Source organism: Cryptomeria japonica, chromosome 5 (genome assembly GCF_030272615.1).
Source record: "Cryptomeria japonica chromosome 5, Sugi_1.0, whole genome shotgun sequence".
Taxonomy (NCBI): Eukaryota; Viridiplantae; Streptophyta; class Pinopsida; order Cupressales; family Cupressaceae; genus Cryptomeria; species Cryptomeria japonica.
Genome location: NC_081409.1, coordinates 3,871,703 through 3,890,936, shown reverse-complemented (window position 1 = coordinate 3,890,936; position 19,234 = coordinate 3,871,703). Strand labels below are relative to the sequence as shown.

The 19,234-nt window shown below is 38.8% G+C and overlaps 1 protein-coding gene across 2 annotated transcripts in view; it reads right to left on the bottom strand.

Moving 5' to 3' along the window:
* Positions 1 to 2,902: 2,902 nt before the first annotated feature.
* LOC131077953 (phytyl ester synthase 1, chloroplastic) overlaps positions 2,903 to 19,234 on the bottom strand; it is a 186,358-nt gene continuing 170,026 nt past the window's right edge. The window contains exon 14 of one of the 2 annotated variants that reach the window (XM_058015550.2): positions 2,903 to 3,511. In XM_058015550.2, coding sequence (XP_057871533.2) covers positions 3,321 to 3,511 — 191 coding nt within the window. In that variant the 3' untranslated portion in view covers positions 2,903 to 3,320. The remainder of the gene's footprint in view (positions 3,512 to 19,234) is intronic. The other variant, XM_058015551.2, reaches the window with a different exon arrangement.

Genomic DNA, 19,234 nt, shown 5'->3' with positions numbered 1-19,234 from the left:
AATTTCATGGTTCTAATGATAGTACTGAGCCTTCAAGAGTGCCTAATGGTTGTAGTGATGCTTGAGATAAAATTCATTTTCAAGATCTAACTCAAAAGAGTAAACTAGAGGTGCAACCAAAGTTGTTTATTAGAACTATTCTTGACAAGGCTAACAAAATCTTGAGTATAGTTGACAATGGAATTACGAAAGTAGATTTTGTAAACAATTTGAGGAAAATTGGCGTTGCATGCAAAGTGTTTGACAAAATGGCAAGGCAAAATGTGCATTTTAGTAGCACAATGGTGGATATGTTTACCAAGAGTAGAAGCATAGGGAACACCTGCAAGGCATTTCAGTAGACACTAGAAAGGGAGTGCAACATGGAGAGATGGAGCGAGATTATAATGGGGTGTGCTATGCACGGGAGGGAAGTGATGTGGGTGCAAGAATGTTGCACACAACCTAGCCATGTGACAATGGTTGGAGTTTTGTGGGACTGTGCACAAGTAGGGCTAATGGAATTCTTGCCAATAAATCATCCTCTTAATTGCCCGATCTGTGATTGAGGGGAGTGCAATATCCAAGATTAGTCAATGGCATTTGGATTAGACTGTGGGTGTTTCATGAAGACCAAGAGATTTGTGGTCGATAAGAACCTTGGCCCTCTTGTTAAAATTATCATGACTAGATGTATCTAGTGTACAAGGTGTGTCGAGTTTGCTTCCGAGGTTGCCAGGATGTACGACCTTGCCATTTTGGGACATGGAAGTGGGGAGGAGATTCGTACCTATGTAGAAAGATTAATGCAACAACTTCTTCTTGATGTAAAAGTCAAAACTGATAAGTGCAACCCTACAAGATTTATAGATGTTGTGTATGTGTTCAAGGGTTCTTTTGCAAATGGAGTACACTTTGAATTTGCAGAGAGTGGTGTTCCTAATTGTGCGTTAATAGGTGAGTTTGTGCCTGGTAAAATAGTAAGAGAAGATGTTCAACTGTTATTTTATTGAGTTCGACAGAATTTGGAGAAGACTCATTCGAAGTGTTGTTGAATAGCCTTTGGTGAAGTTAAAACCTTCTTTGGGGATAGCAACAATGTATCATTAAGAGAGAAAATGCAAGTGATGTCACTATTCAAAACTGTACGAGTTGGACTTCAAGTGGGAGATTGTTGGGTGTGAAGTCCAATAGTTGGACCATCCAACTTCTTTGTTCTTTTCCTCTCCTAGTTGTCTCTTCATTTCTTCTTGAGAGACTTTTCAATTCATGTAGACATGCATCTATATATATGATGTTGTAATTAAACATCTAGGACAATGATTAATAAGAGTTTTCCCATCCTTGAAAGTGAATGTAGCCAATTGGTGAACCACTATAAATCAAGTGTTTTGTGTCTTGTTTATTATTTTGAATCTTTGATTCTGTTTCGAATCCTTTTATCTTCTTCTAATTATTTAACACAAGGATATGACCAATCACATTTCAATAAGAAAAACCTAAGGGGACACTGATCAATGATCTATGAAAGTCTTAAAATATAAAACATGTCAAAGATTGGGGACTAGAGGGATCATCAACTTCCTACCAAAAGTGGCAAGACAACATAAAATGATTTGACAAAAAATTTCGCTATGTTTTAATCTACAACCATACATTATCTTAAGACTATTGTTTCAACAAGGGCAAGGAGTTCCAAAACCTTGTCTAAAATTGATTGAGATTTTGAAAACTCACTTAACCTCCAACACAATTTTTTATTTTATTTTTTCGCTTTAAAAATTATGAAAAATTTAAACTAAATGTTATCATCATTTATCTTGCATATTTAATATAAATAATGCATATAATATTATATTATATAATCTTGCTTATATAAATTTAAACTAAACGTTATCATCATTTATCTTGCATATAATATTATTTAAATACATAATATAATATATAATATGGATGCCAAGCAACCATAACACATACTATTATTAGGCTGGGGTTCATAGGGGCTTCCAGATCTATTTTTGAGGATGAAGCAAAGAAAAAAATGTTATAGGATTAATTGGAAACTTAGGAAACTTTTCCTCAAAAATAGCAACCTTTACTTTTTAGGGCTGTAGATTAGAGGAGGTGGAAAAGGTGGAGGTCTAGAAATTGCTTAGCAGCTTAGTCTTTTTTTTTTTGCCGCTTGTCAATCATTTCAAGTTTTTCAAAATTTATGAACTACTTTATAAGTTTAAACTGCACTACAAGATTCGTGAGACCATCAGCTCTAACATAATCCTAAACGATCTCAACAACACTCACTGAATATTTTTAGAAAGCCCCTCCATGACACCCCGACCTTAAAAACAGGTACTGCCATGACATATTTCTTGTTTAATTTCATATTGACGAATAGGGTGCCCGCTACGGAAAAACGGAGATATAAAAAGCTCTACGTTACTTGCCAAAATATTGTGTAGTTGTCATATAGCAGATTTCATCACTAAAAGGCTAAAGTAGCAAGCTCTTCAATATTTATTGTAGTTTGTGAATTCAAGGCAAGGCCATAGTAAAAGACAATACAAGGTAGCGACTCACACAAATAAGCCCCCAAGAAACAAAAGACCAGGCTTGTGATCTCCCCCACCCGTGACAGTTGTCCAATACCAACAGTACTAGAGATCCAAGTTCATACACTACAGTGAACTACACTATTAGCCCAAAACAGAACAAGCAATGATTTTGGTAGTACATAAAAGTTTATGTTTATACCACAAGCTAATCTTTGTCACAATTTATACATAACTGAGAACTCTACGAGGCAATACAAACAAATAAACCATGGATTTTATGTTTAAAAAACACAACCCAAAAAGGAGTGAGTTTCACTCGATGAGAAAGATTAGGTTCCTAATAAGAAAGCCCAAGAAAAAGCACCTGAATGTAATCCACAAGTATGGTGGATCAAGATATCTTAGAGAATAATCCGAGTCTTCCAAAGCACATATGCCTGAAAAAAGATTGGAGCCTTAAAAATGGAGTCTTCTAATTATCAATCAAGCTATGAGGAAAAGGACTATTCTCAGAGCTGTTATGAACTGACATCACTGATGCGTAAGACATCCAACCCATCTTTAGAATATTTTGAAGACAAAACTACATAAAGATGAATGCCCAAATTCTTTATTAATCAAAAAACTTCTATTAAGGCCCACAAGACTCCTTAATGATGCACGTTCAATACCATTGCCATTCTTCGGAAATTTACAATCTATGCTTGGCAAGACTATTCTGAAAGGACTACACATACAAATTTCATTATTGCATGCATCGCAAAAGAATGGACTCTATGTAGAACATGATCATGGATCAAATGTTGGCATTTGAACAGTAAATCCTGAAGCTGCTTCATAAATAAATCTAGGAAGAAAGTGCCTGTAAGGATCTTCTTCTCTCTTTCGTAGCAAATATGTTATTGCTGCTTCTACTTCACCTTTCACTTGTAAATATAAATTATTTACATTAGCCTTGTCCTCAAGTTCATCCTTTCTCCCTTCACATTAGATAAAAGTGAATGTTAGTTTCAATTTTTTATTTTGTATATGTTGAACATAAAATTAAATAATTTACAACTAAATTTAGTTTTATTCCGAAGTACAATAATTTAAATGTTGCACATGTATGCATGGGCACCATGCAAAAGTTATTTACTTCCTTTCCAACTAAAGAGTGAAACACAATTCACATGTGATGATTCGAAATTTAATATTATTTTAAAGATTTTACAAGAAATAAGGGCTTGTGATAGGGCAGAATCACTAGTTCCATTCAGAAGATCGCCATAAATATTTGAGTATTCTTGGAGCAGAATCATTTAATTTCCTGTCTCATTATATTTAATTGAGTAGCTAGAAAATAAAATTTAGATATAAAACGGGATGCACATTATGTTTGGTTGGACGGATTGGACAGATGAAGTTTTACATCATTAACATTAAACATCCATTTAATCCTTGAAATTTGGGTTTTTTATTCATCTTGGTCCATAAGTGCGAGGATTGATAAGTGTATAATGAAAAAGATAAATAATAACAAAGCAATGATTCAAATGCAAGGTCACTAGAAGACAAGGGTACCTGGAGACTCCAGAGACTGGTACTGGTACTGGTATGGCTAATTTTCAAAAAATAGGAGAGGGGGGTACTTGGAGATGCCAAATTTTTTCTTTAATATAATTTAATAATTTCCAAAAAATATAATTACATAGGACTTTGAAAACAAGAACAAGGGTAAAGTTTAACATTAACTTTAAAGTTTAAATACACAAATCAAAATGTCAAATCTCATTGTATCAAAGAGTCAAAGAGTTCAAAACTTACACTGCATATTTCATATTAGATTATCATTACATATTGAAATTAAAAAATATTGATAGTCGATGCTGATACACAAACACAAAGCAAAAATCAGAAATCTATCATCTACTCTTTAATGATTTGATCATCTATATCAAGCTCCTCATCTATGATGCTCTCCACATAATCATCACTCTCAAATTCAAGTTCCTCTAATGGTACTAGAACTAGGGGTAACTCATTAAGGCCATCTGATTCAACTGGTTCATCCACCATGGCTGTTGAATGATGGAAAACAGCAGTTTTGTTTTGTTTCTGACCTTTCCACGTGCCTTTGGTTAGAGGAGATGCGTGGGAGACGGCCAAAAACTTGGCAGGATACAGGGAGATGGCAGGAGACGTGGAAGTGAAGTCTCCAGCCGAAAATGAGGTCTCAGGAAGTGCGAAAAGTCTCCGAGACACATCTCGGGGGGTGGACACACATCTCCGGCTTATGGAGTTCAAATGGTATTCCAATGTGATTATACATGAGGAAAATGTGAAAGGTTGTCAAATATAAATTCACTTCGTATTATAAATATTGGTCTACATTACGTCATAACTTGAGAAAAAATTCTAACTGCACATAACATGTTTCAGACATTCTCTCTATGTGTGGATTTAAATTCTGAACCCCTAATTTTTGATGCAGCATTAGGACCTACATGAGACTCATTGAAATTTTATCCGAGTTCCAAAATTAAAGTCAGAATGTATGTAATTATGAAATGTAAGAACCCTGCTGGTTCTAACTTTCCTGAAATGCTATTGCTGATTTGTTTTTGTGTTTTTCAAAGGTTCTGGATAATTTTCAAATAAAAATAACAATTTTGCTAGGCAAGAATTGCACATAAAACTGAATAGATGCAAAATTGAGAGCAACTGTAACTATATTATGAATTAGGAAACTGCTACAAATAAATCTAATGCTAATTGCATACCCATAAGTCCTCATCTTATTTTAAATAAAGAATTTTGGAGTTTGCCAGCCAAGATTGAGAAACTGACCAAAATAGGTGTACAAGTCCAGAATACAATTTCTCCAAGCCAGAAATGAGATGAAACCACCTGAATATGCTAGGCATTGGGAATGGTGCAACTAGATTGCAAAATAGAAAGGCGTTTCAGCCAGGATCCCAGTCAAAACATCCCTTTTTTGGACCCCACGTGCCAAGCAAGAATTGTACGGCCAGCAACAGGAACTTGTACGACTGCTTATTGAAATGAAAAGATGCTCCTAATTGGGGCAACTAAACCTAAATGCCCTTTCCTTATTGAAAATCTACAAATTATTGAAGATAATAACCTTTGATGAAGCACAGTAAGACTTTTGAATGAAGCCACCTCAGTTGCAATAATTCAGCTGTTTTTTCACAGCCTCAAAATCACAGATCCATGAAGAATTATCGTTCTTCAATAGCAAACCCTTTGAAACCCTTGTCTCAAAAAATCCACAGAGCAAAACCAAGCAATTTCAAATAATCAATAATAGAAGTTGAATTGCTTCCTTTGCCTCTTATAAACTCAAATGGCATGATTTCCCAAAAAAGTACGCCCAATGTCATTTAAATGTATTTAATTCACTTTCTATAGTCTAATTTGCTTTTCGACATCCAAATTCACTTAAGTGATTTAAAAGAAACCACTTTATAATATTTAAGTGGCTTTTAATTTTAATAAAGTCACTTTATGACTTCATAATATCCATATAAGTTAATTAAATAACTTAAACACTAAAATATTTATATCTCCCTCAATATTCAATCTTTCAATGAGCAATTTGAAGTTGGGTTCAACACTGTATAACCCCCATGTGTCTAGGTGCCCTAACTAAAAATAGCCTACTGCCAGGTTATAGTAAGTCCCTCAATTAAGACAACACATTGATTGCCAAGGCCCTGGAACTGAACTCAAGACTGAACTGAAGAAGTAGAACTGCCACTGAGACTCTCTATCCAAACATTTTAGCCTACTAGAGTCCAAATAATAGGCTAACCCATCAGCAATTGATGCTGACTAGAGTGGGGACATTACAGTCCACCCTCTCCGAATTTGCTTGTCCTCAAGCAAACTCAATGTTAGATGCTGTAAAATGCCCTCTCTCCCAAGTAGCATCCTCTATAGGCAAATCTCTCCACTTAAACAAAATTTCCTTGATGACCCATCTCCGAAGATAACTCTCTCTAGTCTCTATGACGACCTCAGGTACTAATATCAACTTCCCCTCATCATCCAAGGGTGGTAAGTCTGAAGAAGGAGCTATATGTTGTCCCAATGCCTTCTTGAGGCGAGAAACATGGAACACATTATGAACCTAACTATCTACCGATAAATCTAACTCATAAGCCACTTCGCCAACTCGCCTGATAATCCTGAATGACCCATAATAACGTGGCTTGAGTTTCTCCGAGCTCTTCTTCCTAAGAGAGGACTGTCTATAGGGTTGTAGCATCAGATACACCATATCCCCGATCTCAAAAGATCGCTCAACCCTCCTCTGATCACCATATTGCTTTTGTTGCTCTCATGATATCCTGGTTCTCCTGTAACAAGTCCCCAACACTTGGTACTTTGCAATCGCTCATCAATAAATCCAGAAAACTACGAGCATCATAGTCATACAAAGCTCCGAAAGGTGTCATCTGGATGGTCATGTGGCGAGTGGAATTGTAACAATACTCACAAAGATGCAACCACTTCACCCAAACCTTCTGCTTCCCAAAAATGTAGTTCCGCAAGTATCCCTCCACCCATTTATTGACAATCTCAATCTGCCCATCAGTCTGAGGGTGGTAGCTAGTACTTGGAGTGAGCTTTATCCTGCATAGTCTAAATAACTCCTGCCAGAAGTTACCCATGAACCTACTGTCTCTATCACTGACAATACTCCGAGGTAGCCCACGCAATCTGAATACCTCATGAAAGAAAAGATCTGCCACCTGTGCAACTGAATAAGTAGTCGTGATCGGGAAGAAATGTGCATACTCAATCAACCGATCAACTACCACTTAAATGTTGTCTCTCCCTTGAGCTTTCGGCAAGCCCACACGCATTCCCACTTACTCTTAGGAATAAGAAGTGGCTGAAGCAACCCAGCAGGGTAAGTGTGCTCTTGCTTGTTCTGCTAACAAATAGAGCTCTCCTTGACATACTAAAGAACATCATATTTGAGACCCTTCCAATTAAATCTCTCTCGTACCTTCCTATAGGTCTTAAAGTATCCGGGATGACCAGCCATAGGTGAATCATGTAAAAATCTCAATACCTTGTTCTTCATATCCGAAACTGGGACTAAAAAATATTCTCTTTGTAAATGATGAAATCATTCACAAGAGAGTACCTGTTGTCCTGCACGGTCCCATCAATAATGCCAGAAGCCCAAGGGTTCTTGGCATACTCTGCTATGATCAAGTGTTTCCAATCCTCGGAAACCTCTGCCATGGAGCTCAAATGGGGATGGTGAGGTAAGGCATCAACAACAACGTTTTGAGTCCATTTGACACAGGAGATGTCAAAATCATAAGACTGCAACTTGCTGACCCACTTTTGTTGACTCCAAGGAGATGCTTCAAGCTGTTATAATCAGTTTTGACACAAAACTTGCTGCCAACTAAGTACTGTCTAAACTTGGCCATTGCATGCATGATGGCCAACATTTCCTTGTCATAAATACTATAGCTCCTCTCAGGACCCCTTAGCTTCCCGCTCTTGAAAGCTATAGGATGACGATCCTGCATAATCACTGCACCAATACCCTCTCCACATGCATCACAATGAAGCTCAAAAGGTTTGGTGAAATCTGGTAAGGTTGGAGCTCGACATGTAGTCATCGACTGTTTGAACTTCTTGAAACACTCCTGTGCTAGAGGTGTCCAAACAATTGCACCCTTCTTTGTCAAGTCAATAAGTGGTGTGGCATGTCGTGAAAATCCACTAACAAACCGACGGTAGAAGGCACATAAACCAACAAATCCCTTGAGCTGAGTCAAAGTCTTAGGCGTAGGCCAATCAATAATGGCACGAACCTTATCAGGATCCATGCGAACTCCCTCTCTGCTGATTATGTGACCCAAATATAAAAGTTCTGCCATGCCCAATGCACACTTGGACTCCTTGGCGTACAAGGACTCCCTATCGAGTATGCCTAAAACAGTATCCAAATGAGCCATGTGCTCCTCCCAAGTTGTTGGCGTGTTGGTTAAGCCAAAGGGCATAACCAAAAACTCATAGTGTCCAAAATGACATCTGAATGCAGTCTTCTCAAAATCTTGCTCTGTGACACTGATCTGGTGATAACTTGTCCTCAAGTCAATCTTAGAGAAATAACAAGCTCCGCGACGCTCATCTATCAACTCATCGATGCGAGGGATGGGATACCTATTCTTTATTGTTCTTTTGTTCAACATCCGATAATCAATGCACATCCTGAGTGTACCATCTTTCTTCTTCACCAAAACCACTGATGAAGCGAAATGAGACTTACTCGGCCTTATGTGTCCCATAGCAAGGAGTTCTTTGATGGTTTTCTCAATCTCATCCTTCAAACGCTTTGGATGCCGGTAAGGTGTAATCATGATGGGCTTGGTGCCCTCTTCCAGCTCAATGATGTGCTCTATGCCTCTATCAGGAGGTCTACCAGGGGGTATGTCACTGAACACCTTTGCATGCTTAACTCTAAGCTCCTGAACATCTAAATGATAGTGTGTTTTATGCTGCTCCTCATATGAAGGCATCAACTTACACTTTGCTGCCCACTCTACCATATCATGTTTAATGAGTCTCTCCATTCTTTTGAGAGTTATGATTTTCATGTTGCTGGTTTTGATAGCTTTAAGCACATGATTAGGTCCATCCACCTTGAATTTCATTTCCATTTCTCTAAGATTAAGTGTAAATTCACCAATTGCAAGCAACCATGTCATGCCAAAAACCACGTCCATGTTTCCCATGTTAACCACATAAAAATCTGCTTTGAACTCATAGTTATTGAGTTTTATAGGTAAATCCAAAATCATTCTCTCACAAGTGAGAATATTACCATCAACAACCTTTACCCTTATCCCTTCAAACTCGAGTTTGAATTCCACGCTTTTCCACCAACCGTGCATCTATAAAATTGTGAGATGCACCTGTATCAAGTAAAGAAATGACTCTTTGACCAGCCAAGAGTCCACACAACCTAAAGGAGCCTTCCCTTTGCATGCTAGACATATGAGCTTCCTGTAGCTCCAATTCTCCTTCATTTTCAACTCCATTTTCTGAGTTTTCAGTCCCTGAATCCTCTTGATCAGCTTGCTGGTCTGTGTTATTAGTCATGTTTTCACCCTCATAAAACCACTCCATATGCCTATTTTGACCCTTAGGATTAAGAGGACAATCATGGTTTTGATCATAAGGGCCCTTGCAATGAAAACACAACTTCCTCCTTTGCAAATCATTAAATGTTTCCCTATCCAAAGGGGCTGCAAATTTTTTCTTTTGGTCAACATATTCTGATTTCTTTGGATTTGATTTGCTGTCATTAAAGGATGAGGATGGTTTGGAGTTATTTGAGTTTAACTTACTATGTGGAGCTATAAGTTCCATGCTACGAGCTTTCCTCATAGCTTCTTGCAAAATAGTGTTGATGTGGTTTTTAGGCACATGCGAACACAAAATAAAATAGTAAAATACCATAGGTATCTTATCCTCTCTTGAACAAAATCTCTCGGATGCTGAAGATTAGCTTAAGGATCATTCGAGACGACTCCAAGGTTCATGAATGTAGGGTCACTACGTTTGAATAAGCTCTGTTGGTTGATGTGATTATGCTGGAATCACAAGGGGACTTACATTCGAATGCCTGAATGCTTGATTTGCTGGAACTTAGGTCTTATCTATTCAATTGGAAGAAAAAAAAAGCAAAAGAGATAGGGTTTGACAAATCTACGCTAAGACCTAGAATGGAAGAAGATGGGTGAGTGACTATATGGAATCCTACTGAGCGAGGTCTCACCATCAACTTGAACAATTTGACACAAGCTCGGTGCAATCTTCTAAGGATATTTCAAAGATATTTGAATCAATACTATCAAACATTGATCACCATTCAAGTTAATGCATAAGCAATGAGTGTAGAGCGATTCGAAGTTAAGCCCATATCATTCCAGTTGACCACACAAGGCACACTTACAAGCAGCAAGAGGCTAGTGGTATGGATTAGGCGGATTCCACATGAATACATTCAACAAATCCCTTCACTCAATCTAATTAACATGAAAGCAAATCGAGAAGCAAAGACCATGCGAGTTGTTGAAGCAACAAATCAAATTCACCATAACTTCAATGAAATCAATTGTTCTCTACAACAAGGTTTGGCAACAATCTTTGCCTTCTCCTAATCTAATTTCTATTCTAATTACTATTCTATTCTCTCTTATTACTAACTATTAGCTATTCTCCCACTATTAACTATTAACCTTTACAAATGAGAGACTCTGAGCTTTTATAGAGAGCTCAATACAATTCAATGGCTTAGATCCATTTGAAATCAATGGCCGAGATTTTACAATGAAAACCCTAATTAGGGTTTGTTACAACAAACTCAGTTCGGCCAATGAAATAATTACAACACTTTGGCATGACCAATAGATGATAAGGGTAGGTGCCTCTAAGTTTGTGCCATCACTGGTGAGTTAGGTACATTGAATTGAGACGTGTTCAGGTCGACGTGTTGTGACCTTTTCACACATCGCCCCATTGCTAACGGGGCCCCCTCTTTTCCTGCTTTCTACGTTGTTAGGTTAGGGTTTTGGCTGCTTAGTGGGCAATTTTGTGTTTCTTGTGCCCCAGTCTCGGAGTTCATGCCTAGTGTCGTTTAGGGTTTTGAAGTTATAGGATCAAACGCATAAAATTGAGATTTCTAAATGATCCTAGTTTTGTCTAAGTGTAGACCCTTTTTGGAGCGTTAACGTGTTTTAAATGTCCTCATCGATGATCTCAAGTGCTAAGGTGTTTTCAAACCTATTGGAGTTGTTTTCTCGCTCCTAGAGAATTATTCAGGTCGATTTCGCACTTTATCCTGATAGTTTTCCTTGTGTTACGCTCCAATTGTTGATGAATTTGTCTAAGTCCAGTGGAGTTTTATTAAGTTTTGGAGGTTCTAAGTGATTTTGAGTGGAAAAAACATCATTTTCTGAAGTAAAATCCATATTCTAAGGGTTAAAAGGTCAAAATTCCACACTAGAGGTGCTTTTCCCCTCATATTCCTGACTACCCATGGTTTTCCCCACTCAAAATCCAGACTGGACATGAATTTCCCCTGAAATCCATACTTGCCTCATTTTTCCACCACTCTGAATCCATGCTAGGGTTGTTTTCCCCTTGGAAGCATTAAAATTTGACTTAGTGTCAAGATTTATCCTAACTACCCATGTTTTTCCACTAGGGAGGTACGGATAGGTTGCCAATGATGTTCGCATTCATTCCACACCTGGGTCGATTTTCCACCAGGTATTTGTGACAAGTTTTTAAGGATTTTTGTCCGGATTTTCATCCAAACTCTAGCAATTTTCCACTGAGAGTGCATTTCATAATTTTGAGTCCGGATTTTCATCCAGACTGAGGTCGTTTTTCCACCAGAGGGGTATTTTTTGGGTGATGACTTAATTTTCAGTGGAATTTTTCATTCCACACTCGTACTGATTTTCCCCTAGCCCTATTTTGTGCACATTTGATAAATTTTGAGTCTGGATTTTCATCCAGACTGGGATTGATTTTCCCCTAAGGGGATACTTGACGTTTTTTAAAGTGATTTTGTGAAGATTTTTTAATCCTTTCTAGGATCGATTTTCCCCAATTGGCCCATTTTTTGATTTAAATTGAAATATTTTAATAAATGAGCCTCATTTTAATTGTTTTTAATAAAAAACAGTGATTATTTAAAAGATGAAAGCAATTAATAAATTATTTGCAATGAGCATTTAATGCTTTCAACCTTCTAGAAGCAAGTTAGTTTCACCCAAGCAAGTATAAGAACAAGTGTTTTATCCCACATTGCTTGTGTGGTAAAATTTGGTGATGAAAGTTTAAAGGGAGGAGTCCAGCATTATTTTATTATTGAGTTTGCTAGGTGGATTCCATGCAAGAGCGATTTTCTCCATAGTTGGCGATTTTGGAGCAAGTGTTGAAGTGAAGTGTTAGATTGAAAACTTATTTCTTTCTCCATTGCAGCCAGCTGGACAATCCACTCCATTGCTGCCATTGAAGCTTATTTGACTCCATTGTTTTCAGATTTTCGATTTTTGGGAGTTAGCAATTTTTCTATTTTGGCAACTTTGATCATTTTAGAGCAGAGTATCAAAACTCGCCGCGAGTCAGGTGAGTTTCCCGAGTTGGTAAGTCGAGTGAAGCTCGGCGAGTTTTGGTAGCTCGTGACTCGGACTCGGCAAGTTTTTCGCATAACTCGCATGACTCACGAGTCAGAGGAGTTATGGACAAACTCGTCGAGTCCGAGCTCTAGGACTCGCACCACGACAGGTCACGTTTTGACTTGCAAAAAGCAAAAAAAATTAAGTTTTTTGACATTTTTTTTGTATTTCTTTTTCATTTAACCCTAAAAAGTCTTCTAATTGCTAGTTGTGAGAAAAAGAGAGGAAAAGTGAGAGAGAGGAAGGAAAACAAGAGGCCATAGGTTTGCAACCAGCAGGGAAGAAGAGCATCAAGGATTCCACAAATCACATTGGGGAGGCCATAGGCTTGCATTGAGAGCATCAAGGAGTCCATAGCAAAAATCAGAGTTCCGTGACTCGCGGCGAGTCAGCAAGCCGGGTTACCCCTGCCGGGTCACACTGACCCTGACCCGGGCTCGGACGGGTTAGAGGGCATGACTCGCCGAGTCCGAGGGTCGTGACCTAGCCAGTCTGCCACGAAGAACAGGTGGCTTTAAAGTTTAAACTGCGATCTCTGGTTATTTCATGGACAGTCCATACCCACCAACAATGCTATTGAATCCTTAACTCACTGTCATACAGACTTGAATCGTATACCAACTGCTCCATCTAACAGGCTAATGGAGGACGATGTAGGGAGCACTTTTCACCCGAGTCTGAATCACTAGTTTTGCCTTTATTATTGTTACCTGTAGATTGTCTTTATGAGTCCTTACACTGTCTGGGCAGTCCTTAGACTCTTCGGGTATTGCCATGGTTAATAAGCCTGCTGACTACAATTTTGAAATTATGCTTTTCTTTTTTTCTAGAAAATGCACCTACATAAGTTCCCTTTTCCTCCAAAAATTCTAGATATAACTACTTTGTAGGCTAGTAGGTACGAAAATTCCTTCACAATGTTAAACACCACTTGGTTTCACTTATTTGTATTGCAAGTTACAGTTTTTCCTCCTTTTAGTCTCTGTTATAACAGAAAAAACACAGTTTTGCAGGTTTGGCAGGCCAACTTTTGGAGGTCATAAAACTTTTAATATGACTTGGATTCTTAATTGTGATCACTTTCTGGAAATCTCACAAAATTCTATTTCTATTGGCATCAGATAATTTGCAATTTGTAATCATTGCTAAAAAAATAATGGTCTGCAAGTTAGGTGTTTTTTCTAAAGATTTCCAGTAAAATAAATTCAATTTTGTAAAGAAGTTCTCTGACTTTGGCCTAATCACTGTTCTGATATTGTTTGGTAATATGCAAACATAAGATTGTGGAAAGTATTGAGAAATATAACAAAAAAAAAATAGAACACACATTGTAAGATCTGTGACAATTATCAAAATATCTTAGATTCTTAATATTCAAGATACTACATACATCGTAAGAGCTTCTATTTGATGATGTTATAGTGTTTTTAAGCTTAATTCAATAATGGGTGTATGAAACAAGTTTTAAATCGTTAAAAATCTCTAAATTTCAAGGGTTTTCTTATTTCACCGAGTTGTTGTTGAGTCCGAGCCGAGTCAACCTTGCCGAGTCAGAGCTGAGTCCGAATCTGGGAACTCTGGCAAAAATCTCTAAATTTCAAGGGTTTTTTTATTTTGCCGAGTCATAGACGAGTCACGAGTCGAGTCAGCCTTGCCGAGTCCGAGTCTGGGAACTTTGTTTTAGAGGGCTCCTACCTCTAAGTTGGCGATTTTCGTTGGGGCTGCTATTTTTTGCTGCTGTTATCAGACTGGTTTGCTGCCATTGAGAACCCCCCCCCCCCCCAATGCCACGATTTTGGTAAAGTCCGCCATTTTTTGTGAAAATTGCGATTTTTTGTGTTTGGAGTTTCATCTCCAAACAAAGGTGATTCTCCTCGATATCACCTAGTTGTTTGCTGTCTTCAGACCATTGGAAGGTGCATTGAAGATCATTTTCAGATTTGTGGAGGATGGTGCCATAGCTAGGAAAGTTCGATTTTTATTTTGGCAAGCGTTGGAGCATATTTTGGTGAATTCCATGCATGTTTGATGCCGCCATTGTTCCCTACTTGCTGTCATTTGCCTCAGATCTGAGTTTCCACTCCATTGCTTCAGGTTTTGACCTCCATTGTTGCCTATACATTCAATTTTCAGACATATTTTATTACCCAGCCAGCTGCAACTTTAACAATTTGTATTTGGAGGCATTTTGGGATCATTTTCAGACCATTGGAAGGCTGTCTCAGGTCTGCAACTATGTTATTGGCTGCTTGTCCTCAGAAATTTATCTTTTACCAGCCATACCTATGTTCCCAAGATTGATTATTTTCATCATCAAGACTGATTTTTATCAAGTTTGTGCATATTTTTGAAGGATTGCAACATGTTTTGAGAGGTTAATTTATTAGTTGCAAGTTGTCTTCAGATTTGTGACCTCCATTGTTGACTGCAGAAGGTGTCTTGTCTTCAAACCTAATTTTTTGTGAAAACACAACCTTTCACACCTTTCCCTAGTCACTCTTAATCCAGTATACTCCTTTGCACTATGACTTGCACGAAATTTTTAAGTATAAGGAGGTGTTGATTTTATGAGGGTTTCATACCCTAGTCTTGTCACATTTTGTGTTTAAATTGTTAAGATCTACCTAGAGTGTAGACTATTTTTCTGTCACATTTTTTGTAATAGAAAAGCCCTCATCTCCCTACAAGGGTAAAATATTTCATGACAATTTTACACACCTAGTCCCACGGATAAGGAAGACAGTCTCTGTTGAAGCCCCCCGCAGCTTAACAGGCTCCTCATCCTTTTTGAAGAATCTGTTCATGTTGGTTTTGTCAGTGACCCTGCTAGTCTTTTTCCACTTCCTTCCCTCGGTAGACAAACCCGTAGCCTGTGCAATGACATCCTCATTAATTTCAAAAGAGATTCACCCATGACGACTCTCCTGTCGTTCCAGCTATTAACAAACTGCATGGAGAAACTTTCATCAAACCCTGTCATGGCTTCCATGAATGGAACAATGCCCCCTTCCTTGACATACATTCACACACAAGGGTTGTTGTGAATGCTTTCATCAATAATGTCTGGCTCAATCTGGACTAAATCCCCGCCCATATCAGTTTCCTCCAGAGTGATGTTGGTGAGCAGCGCCAAACTGAAAATGGACTTGCAGAGAGAGAAACCAGCGTGAAGAGCAAGAATGGCCAACAAAATTTTAGTAGTGTAATAAAAATGGCAATAATTATCATTTATGGTGCTTCCCAAGGCAAGTACCCGCCAGCTCCGATAAGCATGCCAAAGGACACCTCTTATCTCCTCCACCAACTTGCTAACAGCTTCATTTTGGAAAAATCTCGAACTCCAATTAAAGCAATAATTATTGTACTTGCAATGGTCTATCATGATAATGATTAAAAGATGCTGCTGCAAACCGTCGGTGTTACAAGTATAGGTGGCCAAACACGTCATCGCCAGGTCAAAGCAGTGAAGAGCATGGGGGCCACCATAGGCCACCTTGGCAAAACCCGCCCAGTTCAAATTTGAATTTCCCGCCTTCACCATGATCCCCCAGATAGACCAGTATAACCACACGTACCATAAACCATAGCAATTCATTGGTTGGAAAGGTAATTTTGATCTCTCCCTATGAGGGATTTTTGTTTGATAGAGAGCGAAGTCAAGTGTCTCCAGCACCTCATACCTTCCATCTCAAGGCCCGTCGCAGCCAGAGAGTCTGCCACCGAATTGCCCTCTCTATAAATATGTTGAATGTGAAATTCTTCCAGCCAAACAATCATAGACCATATGTCCTTGAGAATGTTGCGGATCTTCCAGCTGATCCCAGAAACACCTTTAGTCGCCTCAATGATCAGCTTAGAATCCCCCTCAATGACCACTCTTTTAGCATTAATAGTGAGAGCTAATTTAAGACCCCAAAAGAGCGCTAAGGCTTCAGCCATGTTACTCGAGGTTGAACCAAAGTTACCAGCATAGGCCAAAACTAAATTGCCCAAGTTGTCCCTTATAACTCCACCTCCCGCCGCAACCCCACTGCGAGCGGCACCATCAAAGTTGAGTTTAAACCATGAGGGAGGAGGGGCCGACCATCTAGTGTTGAACCTCTCCAACCTTTTAGAATTGTCATATTGAAGGAAGTTGTCAAGCAAATTCCATATCCTAACCCAAGTGCAATCCATCACCAAAGGGGCATATTGCGGCTTTTTCCATTTGCAGACCAAAGCATTCTCCCTTAGAAGCTTCTCCATTATGCTGACCACAGTGTCGATAGAGTTGTTGGTATCCTGAAAGATCCGGTTATTCCTTTCCTTCCAGATGTTCCAGCAGATATCAGGAGGGATGAGTTTCCATAACTGTCTGATCGGGGGGTGAGAAGACGGGCACTTCCAGTTGATGATAAACTACTGCAAGTCTTCTAAGAAGGTCCAGGCGAAGTTGAATTTCTGTAAGACTTTTTGCCAAACCATGGAGGTGAAGGGGCAATGAATAAAGAGATGATTGATACTTTCCTCAGCCCTATTACACAACACACACCAATTGGCCATCAAAAATCGTCTCCTCTTAAGGTTATCAATGGTTAGGATTTTCCCATGAAGAGTCGTCCACCAAAAAAAATTTATTTTAGGGATAAGCTACGAATTCCAGACTTTCCTCCAGCTGTAGTAATCATTAGCAGGAGTGATGAGAAGATTGTAGGCCGACTTGACACTGAAGGACCCAGAGGGATTGAAAGCCCAAACAAACTTGTTAGCATGAGGGGATAGGTGAATCCTAACCTCCTCAAGAATAGACTGAAGGTCCCCTGCCAAAAGACCCAAATGAGTGTTATCCCCCAAGCCATTAGCAAGTCTCAACCAGCGGCGAAGGGGGGATATGTAATTCCTCACAAGGGGGCCAAACGATTCCTTGAGACTCCCCATGAGATAGCTGAAGCGAGTAAAGGCCAGGGGTCTGTCCCCAATCCAATTATCCTCCTAGAATCTAATCTTCTCACCATTGCCCAACTGCCATTTTAGGCCTCCCTTAAGCAGTTTTCGGCTTTTGACAATGTTGTTCCATATTTTAGAGCCTGAAGGGAGGTCATGAGAGGAAACAAGGGAAGAAAATGGGGAGTGGTTGAAGTACTTAGCCCTCATAATCTTACACCAGTCAGCACTGCCCATCACAAGATTCCATCCAATTTTAGTCAGCAAGGCCTTACTCAGATCCGAATTTTTTTTGATCCCTAGGCCTCCCATGTTCTTGGGTTTGCACACCACCTCCTAGTTGACAAGACTGATTCTAGCTTTCCCCTCGATACCCGTCCACAAAAAACTTCTTTGGATTTTTTCAAGTTTCTCCGCCATAGCAATGGAGATCTTAAATAAGGATAGGAAATAGACAGGGACACCTTGAAGAGAAGCCGACAGAAGCTGCAGTTTGTCGGCACCGCTCAGAGTTTTGCCAGACCAACCAGTCAGTTTCTTCTGCATCCTTTCCAGTATAGACTCCCAGAACTAGGGGGTGACCTCCTTAACCGTGAGGGGAAGACCCAGGTAGGAATCGGGGAGATTAGCAGCACAACATCCAAGAATTTGGATTAGCTTATTTTGGAGATTCCTATCCGTGTTCATGAAATTGTTGCGTAGAGCTATTTGAGTAATAAAAAGTTCATTATCACTATTGTTTTGAAGTCTTTTTATTACTAAATGGTTGCATGGTTGCATATTCCCTTCAACACTTAGATTAGATTTGCTTTCAGTAATTTGCTTTGAAGTTGTTAGATGAATGAAGGATTGATAGTTTAGATTAGTGAAATTTTGCTCATACTTTTGTTGGATGGATGATTTTCATTCAATGTGTAAAGTTAACCTGAGCTTTTAAATGTGGATGCTTAACTTCTACTTTGAGTAATATTGTTCAATTGTTGGTATTTATCATGAGTGTGAAAATCTTAAGCACAACCCTAGAAGATTGCACCCGCTTTGCGTAGTTGTCCGAGTGTGGTGAAACAAAGTGTCGTTACTAGTTTCACTCAATCTTTGTTGTCTTCATAGGAATAGCTTAGTAGTATAGAATTCCTAAACCCTCATCCTTTTTATCGTTTTTTGAAGTCCTAAACTAGAAAATCCAAAAACATAGAGCGTAAATTGTTAAATCTGTCTAAGTTCAACTTGAATGATATCAGTTGATAAGTGTATGTCCCCCTTGAGATTTTCAGCATACACTACCCAAGAAGCTATCCCACTAAAGTCGCTTGTTCGCACATATAGACCTTGGAGTCGCCTTGTGGTCTTTCTCGCAATCTTGGCACAAGTAGTGATTTTGTTCAAGAGAGGATAGAGTATCCTTGGATATTTTATTCTAAGTGTTTGGTATATGATAAAACGTACACCAATAGGGTGCTACCCTCAACCTAATTTTGGAGAGGTGGAGAAGCCACATCGAACTCCTAGGACTAGAGCCTCTAGTTCCATCTTGTTGTCCTAATGTTTGAA